Genomic DNA, 8,108 nt, shown 5'->3' with positions numbered 1-8,108 from the left:
TACGTGTGTTTGGAGAACGTACAGAACAGAAAGTCATTATTTTCATGCGAGCATCAGGGAAGAGAAAGTCAAAGCACACAAACCAGACAGATTAGAGATCAAGCTTTGGACCTGAGGGGGGGAACTCACTGCTTTGCTCAAGGGCACATCATTTTTTTGTCTCAGATAAAAATAGCACCAGGACAGACGTACTGTGCCCGGTCCAAACACCCGGCAGCCTTCGATGTTCTCGGCTTGTAGAGCTCTGAAGGGCGCGAGGCCGCTTTTAACTCAATCTCACCACCTTCAGACCGGCACAGGGAGTGCGTTAACGCCCCAAAAATCACTATGCCAGGTCAGTGGAGTTAAGATCTTTATTGGAAACCCAGCCTTCAAACATCATAGTACATTTTTTTTTTTTTTTATTAATTCAGAGTTACAGCAACAGCAGCAACAGGCCCCATGTGATGGAGAGCAGTGGTTCCCAAACTGAGGTGCTGTGGCTCCCGCCCTCGGGGAACATGGGGGGAGTTTCCAGAGGGGGGTGGTGAAGGAGAAAAATAAAGTATTGTATGTCTTTTTTTTTAAATTACTATTATTAGATTTTCTAGAGGTTCAAAGAATGTTCGGACGTGAGGTTTTACTGGAGGGTAAGGTTTGGGAACCGCTGGTCTAGCATGAGATGGAGCGGCAGACCGAGGCCGAGCTTCACGGTGTGTCGAAGCCACAGAGCGAGCGAGCAGCCGAGAAGTTCAAAACAGAACATGGAAACAAAAAAAGAAAGAAAGAAAGACAGGAACACAAATAAAAAGGGGAAACAATAGAAAAATACATTTTGATTCTGTTGTTTTTCGAGGGGAGAGGGAACGCCTTCATACGTCTCGTCGATAAACTCTCGGTGGAATTTGACGCCAACAAAGTGAAAAGATACAGAGCCGTACTCAGCGTTACTATCTTACAACTGTCGTGAACAAACAGCTTTCAGACTGTCTTACAGGCTACAGCTACAATGATACAGACTGCTGGATGATAATAATAAAAAATAATAAAAAATACACACAATGGTTTATCTTTTTATTGGCGAATCCAGAGATTCTGTACTTGTTGCTAAATTCCACATAGTGTGAAATCAATATAAATACATTTTTTTTTTAAAAAGATGACGCAGTTGGTGCGAGATATTTTTGCAGTCAAGGTGTCGGCGTCAGCCTCCTCTAAGCGAGTGTTTCTTTAACAATACAGGAAGGAAGGAAGGGGGGGGGGGAAAAAAACGTGTGAATGAGATCATGGCAAATCTGCCGATTTGTTGACTTTAGAAATAAAATTAAAAGAAAAAGAATCTAGCAGTGCTCCAGATAATATGATGCTGGTGATCAGCCTATTCTCATTCATTCCAATCCAGCTGCACGAAGGCCGAGGAAGCGGACCGCCTGCGTCACCAGGCAGCCCGCCGCGTTCATGTTCATTCAACGATAAACTCAAAGTACTGGTGTCGTCCTCTCCTCTACGTGAAATGCACTTTAAAGTTACAAAGATGTCTAATGATGGTTAACAAAAAATGGAATAAATTCAAACATACTGTATATTAACAGACTGTATTGTATTGGATTGGCATAGGCTGATCTTAAAAAATAATCATTATCGGTGCGGTGTGACGGCTCAACGTATCCCAATCGGAGCATCTCTAGTAAAATCCCACCTTCCCCTTCTAGTAGCAGGTCGTTAGATCTGGAAGAAAGAGAGAAAACGGAATGAATTCAACTTTTATTCTTTGAAAAACAGATTTTTATGATGTTCGGGCTTCATCTAAAAAGGTCAAAAATCTAGAAACATTCACATTTGAGAGGCTGAGACCAGCAAAAGCAAACATCAACACAGTTGACCAGTTGAATATCTGATCAAAGGAGATATTTCATCCTTTCTCCTCAACAACCAAGTTGTAAAAACAACTAAACACTCCAGGTAGGACTGGGAATCAAACCTCAATATTTACTTGATACAGACAAGACAACAAAACCAGGTTCATCTCTCAGAGGAAGTAAACAACGTTTCTTAGATGTGAAATAAAAAAATTAAAAAAAGGAGCTTACCTCGTCAATGTCTTCGTCATCGTCGCCAATGTCATCAAACTGGATCTCGTCGTCGTCTCCGGGTCCGAAGGTGTCTGTCTCGTTGATTTTGGCTGCGAGAACAAACAAAAAAAAAAGACGAGGAAGTTAATTTTCCACTTCCACGACTGAAGGTGGCACGAATACTGCGTGTTGAAGGTCAGGACAGTGCGGACCTCTGCTGCTTAAAGTCTGAACTGCACAAACTACAGATTCCACCATAACTGAACTGAGTAAATATGGAACACAAGACACACACAATGAACTCTGAGGTTTGCTTTGGACTAAAGGAAATCACTGCCCGCCTGAGCTGAAGAAACACCGTTTCCTCTCAGACACCGAGCGCTATAAATAAAGCTCCTGGGCTTGTTTCACTGCGTGATGTTCAGTTGTTCTGGACCCTGCAGCTGTGCCGTTGGCATGACGTGCGGTTCAACTCACCGTGCTCTGGCAGCTCTCCGTACGCTTTCAAACTGCGAGCCTCGTCTGCGTTGTACTTGAGGATGACGTCGGCTTTGTTATCCTGAAACGGAAGAAGATGAAGTGTGAGACACTGAAGATATGATGGTCACGCTTTATTTATAGTCTAGATATGCTATTACATGATACTGTGATTATTTTTAGACAGATACTTTAAGTGGGAATGATGATTTTTATATTGCAATTTCCATTTTCATTAAAAAATCATGACGTCTGCACCAAACAAACATGTTTTGTTACGTCTGGAGAACAGGATTTGTAAACCAGGGCACATACTGCAGCATGTTGTTAGTTTGCGTTAGAGGCAGAGCAACTTCAGCTCGTAGCAACTGATAATGATGTAGTGCCTTTTTAACCACGTGTTTAAAAGTGAATCAAGACGTGATCAATAACTTAAATCAGCAGCAGACAGAAACTGATTTTAGAGATTAACTAATAAAACTGAGACCAAATATCCAAATTATATTTGATTTCAATCCAATCCAATCATCACTAATAGGGCTGCAGCGACTAGTCAAAGTAATCGATTACATCGGCGATAAAATCCGTCTTAATATAAAACCCCATCGTGTGATCACATGGTGTTAACTCAAATATTTTTCAAGGATTTCAGCAGGAGTAAATCTCATTAACACCGCTACAAACAGACTGATAGGACGGGGTCGATGTAAACTCTGTCAGGCTCAGCCGTCGTCTCATGGCGGCACTACGGCGTCAAAGTTATCCGTCTCAGTTATCGGTGAGTTATCGAGCATGCAGCCAATTTTGTGCTGATCTGTAACATGTCGAGAGGTGCAGTGAAGATCTACGGATCAGGTGACGCTCTTTGAATTAAAAAAAAAAATCAGTACAAATCAGTGATGTCATGAATTGGATATTACACTGAGTAGTAAACCTCCACTTCATGATTTGGAGCACATTAATGATTAATTTGTAAGATGTTTAATCAGTAATAGTTGGTATCAGGTATTACACTGTGATAAAACATGATGCATCTTTCTGTTTAGTTTTATATTAGTAGAAGTAATCGTGACTAATCGAGAGATTACAACCAATATAATCATTAGCTGCAGCCCTCGTCACGATGACCTTTGTATTTAAAACACTCAGCGTTTCTACAAAAACAGCTGTGTTGTCTTTCTTCCTTCGTATGCGACATAAGAGGAACCTGAAACCAAATTAAAGTGTCAGACTGACGGTAACTTTCTTTTTCAGAGCACAAAAAGGGTTTCTGCTTCTTTATCTAAAGACAGCATTAAGAGCCGAGCCGTCACACTGAGGTCAGTTCAGTGTAAACACTCAGATCCGTGTCGCGTGGACGGGAGCGACCAACACACCTGGTAATCTCTCAGTCCGACCAGGATGATGTCCGACGTGTTAATCCAGACCTAGAGGAGAACAAAACAGAGCGGAGATTACTGCGTGTCATACAGCGCAGACACACTGCACTTTGTGACCCTCTCTCAAACACACACGGTCAATTGAGTCCATACAACAAGCCGACTCAGCATTACGCCGGTGGGTTTCCTCTGTGTGTGTGTGTGTGTGAGGATGGTCATGACGGGACGGTCCTACCTTTTTCCGGAGTTTTCCTCTGATGTGGCAAAGCCGCTTGGTTCCATCGAAGCACATGGCCTCCAGACGTCCGTTCCCCAGCATTTTAATCACCTGAGCATATTCTGGAAGACACGAGACAGCAGAGCGACAATCGTCAATCGGAGGTCATAAACTGAACCAGAGATTCAGATGATTTTATGAAGCTTTTTAAAACCTGACGGCTGGTAAAACGAGTGCTTTACAGATGAGAGAGCATGTTGTAGTTAACGGGGTTTCCTGCTGTGTTTAGCACCTGAAATTAAAGCTACCTCATTTTTATGAAATATTAAATCTCAGACTTGGGAAAGCGAGCAGTGTTGTTGCATCAAACAGAAGAGGTGATCGTTTAAATCGTGGGAATAAAATCTGATTTCATTTTAAGCAAACGTGCGAGATGAAAGCAAAAACAGCCGAGCGGTGGAAACAGACGAGGCCTCGTGTCGCTGGAAGCTTCGACTGTTGTTATCCGGTAAAGAAAGAGGAGGAGAGTTTAACACAAGTGGAAGCAGCAGGCCTCATTTTTATAAAAACCTAACTTAAAAAATTATAATCGACTGAATTAAATTAGAAAAACAAACGTGTGTCGTCTTTATAACCCGTGCTGGTTATGTTTTATTCATTTATTATTTAACAGTTTCACCAATTCATCGAGCAAAAACGCCTCCACAAAGCCGACGTTGGCAAATTTCAAATTTAATTTGAATTAAGCTCAGCTCAAATGTGAAGATCTCACAGGTTTTCCACCGAATGTCTCTCTGATGTTTGCCTCCACTCAAATGTACTAACAACAGAAATACAGTGTGGTTACTTCTATGTTCAGACCGGATGTAAACACAAGTTTAAAACATGTCCAGAGCAAAGACAGCGAGTGTTAAAGGACTGCTGTGTTTGTGTTTGTCCTCACTAGGCTACTGTAGAAACACGGCGTCTGTAGACATTAAAGGACTCGTTCTAAGCCAACAACAACACATCAGTTCTTGTTTTCAGGTGATAAAACACGGGGACTCTTTACACAACGGACCCGGAGCCAGAACCAGAACTCACCCTGTCCGTCCTCTTTGAACACCAGCTCTCTCTTCTCAGACTCATTCTCGTTCTTTCCACGTCGCCGATTCTTTCCTCCTTTACCTAGAAAGATAATTAAAAACAAACACAGGAAGATATGAGCTCATGTAGTCCAGTTTGATACAGATTCTCTCAGTTAGCAGTTGCTATATGCGGATGCATATGGGCCCTGCAGCCACCAGGGGGGCCCCCGCAAGGTGCGAGGTTAGCCTCATATTATATTATATTATATTTTACGAGAATTAAAAGCACCTGTCTTTATTTGGAGCAAGGCAAACCAACTCATTTGTGGTAACAGGTTAAAATCATCTTTGGGCTGTCACGCCGTGAGTGGCAGGTACGACCTGATGAATTACAGCCGTCCACCGCTCACTGAAGTGAGGAGTAGTGGTGGTCAGATCGATCCAAATATCGATGCCAAGTCGGTATCGGATCGATACTAGCCTGGTCAGATCGATTCTTTACTTTAAGTTCCGCTCTTGTTTGCAATGCTGCGGTTTGGGAAAAGAGGAAACAGCCAGGTCGCGCAGAGCAGGCACACTTTGTGTAAGTAAATAAATCGTATCGTGAACAAAAAAAAAAAAAAAATCGTGAACCGTATCGAGTCGTGAGTTGAAGTTTATCGTTACATCCCTAGTTAGAGCTCCTCAGGGAGCCTTTTCTCTGTAACCCCTTTTGTGTGTTGCACTGTTAAACGCTCCTTCTTGTACAAGAACAATAAATTCAACTTAAACTTTGAATCCAATCCTCCTTATTCAAGGGTTTTTCTTCTTAAAATTCACATAACAGCTGCAAACGGCTTTTAATTTTTTGGTAACGCATGAGTACTCTAACGCGTTACTTTTCATTCATAGATATTAACGTAACTGATTACTTTGAATTGATGGCAATGTTGTAACCTAATTAACTACTTTCCAGAGTAACTATACCAAACACTGGCAGAGGGGGCCCCCCGAACAGCTAAGAGAACACAAACTGTTTGAAAGTTTCTGTAAAAAAAAGCACCTAAGACTTTTTTCCTCCTAGAAATATAAAGATAATTTTACTTGGTCATAATTTGTCTGTAGCTCATTTTGATTTGATTTGAAAATCATATCGTGAACAAAAAAAAAAAAATCATGAACCGTATCGAGTCGTGTATTGTTACATCCCTAGTTAGAGCTCCTCGAGGAGCCTTTTCTCTGTAACCTCTTTTGTGTGTTGCACTGTGAAACGCTCCTTCTTGTACAAGAACAATAAATTCAACTTAAACTTGGATACTTTGAATCCGATCCTCCTTATTAAAAGGGTTTTTCTTTTTAAAATTCACATTTAAAAAAAAACAGTTAGAGCTCCTCAGGAGCCTTTTCTTTCGGCTCTAGCTACGTCCACTCGTCATTGTCTGGCCGGCACACTTCCCCCGCGGATGATCGGCCCTGTGGACGTTTTTAAATGTTCATTGCTGAGCAGACTCATCAGTGAGGGAGGTTTTAAAAACCAACAGTTAGAGCTCCTCGAGGAGCCTTTTCTCTGTAACCCCTTTTGTGTGTTTCACTGTTAAACGCTCCTTCTTGTACAAGAACAATAAATTCAACTTAAACTTTGATACTTGGGATCCAGTCCTCCTTATTCAAGGGTTTTTCTTTTTAAAATTCACATTTTAAAAAAACAGTTAGAGCTCCTCAGGAGCCTTTTCTCTCGGCTCCAGCTGCGTCCACCGTACGTTAGCTTCGCCACAGCTCGCTGATCTGACCGACCCTCCACAGACGGAGGTTAGACTTAAAGCCTGACATCAGTTTAATAAGCAGGTCACAGGTCAGCCTCCTCGCCGGTGTCTGTGGGTCAGTTTCCCCGCGGTAAAGTCGCAGATGTCCGGGCCGAGCCGGGGTGCGGTTTCACTTAGCACGGAGCTAGTTAGCACCGGCCCGGGGACGTTAGCCAGCTCACTGCCGGGCAGCAGCGGCGTTTAACCGGGCATGAAGTGACTCCGTGACCGCCTCGGACTAACTTCAGTACGGGCTAACTTCCACGCAGAGTCCGCTGTGTGTGTGTGTGTGTGACTCTTTAACCCGTGTGGCTAACTAGCGTTAGCTCGGCGGTGTCACGTTTTCGCTGCGTGTGTGTGTGTGTGTGTGTGTGTGTGCGGCGGGAAGACGGTGAAACACCGACACACAGCCCGGGACTCACCTTTGTTTTTGGGCATGTTCTCTCACGCCTCGGTCACGGTGGTCTCCGCTCGTTAGGAAGGACTCAAACGGTTTAAACGGGGACTGTTTACAGGAAGACCCGAACCTGAACGGAACCACACTGCTGACTGAGGGGGACCGTCTGCGCATGCGCCCGACAAGACGTTCAAAACCCCGCAGCTTTATTGAAACAGGCGAAGACAGACAGACAGACAGACAGACAGGTATATAAGTGAGAGGATGATATAGATAGAGATATATATATTATATATATATAATATATATATATATATATATATATATACATCATATATATATTACAGACAGACAGACAGACAGGTAGATACACAGACAGACAGACAGACTAAGACAGGTAGATACACAGACAGACAGACAGACAGATACACGATAGATACACAGACAGACAGACAGTATATATATAAATATATATATATATATATATTATATATTATATATCTAGATAAGATATATATAATAGTCGGTATTAAAAAGATTGAGATATATGATTATATATATTATATATTATCTATATGGATGTATATATATTATTATATAATATATATATCATATAATATATATATATATAATCTAATATATATATATATATATATATATATACACCTACATGCAGATATATACCGCACAGACAGACAGAGTAGATAGACATATAGACAGACAGGCAGACAGACAGACA

At 41.9% G+C, this 8,108-nt stretch overlaps 1 protein-coding gene across 1 annotated transcript; it reads right to left on the bottom strand.

Moving 5' to 3' along the window:
• Window positions 1-339: 339 nt before the first annotated feature.
• eif1axb (eukaryotic translation initiation factor 1A X-linked b) lies at window positions 340-7,561 on the bottom strand. Its single transcript, XM_027274354.1, has 7 exons — window positions 7,395-7,561; window positions 5,208-5,291; window positions 4,143-4,246; window positions 3,905-3,955; window positions 2,529-2,610; window positions 2,070-2,161; window positions 340-1,707 (listed from the first exon to the last, which is right to left on the bottom strand). The coding sequence occupies exons 1-7, from the start codon at window positions 7,408-7,410 to the stop codon at window positions 1,702-1,704; spliced, it is 435 nt and encodes a 144-aa protein (XP_027130155.1). The 5' UTR covers window positions 7,411-7,561; the 3' UTR covers window positions 340-1,701.
• Between the last annotated feature and the right edge of the window lie 547 nt (window positions 7,562-8,108).

This window comes from Larimichthys crocea, chromosome XXIII (assembly GCF_000972845.2).
Source record: "Larimichthys crocea isolate SSNF chromosome XXIII, L_crocea_2.0, whole genome shotgun sequence".
Taxonomy (NCBI): Eukaryota; Metazoa; Chordata; class Actinopteri; family Sciaenidae; genus Larimichthys; species Larimichthys crocea.
Note: the sequence above shows the minus strand (reverse complement) of the source record. Positions and strands in the feature narration are given on the sequence as shown.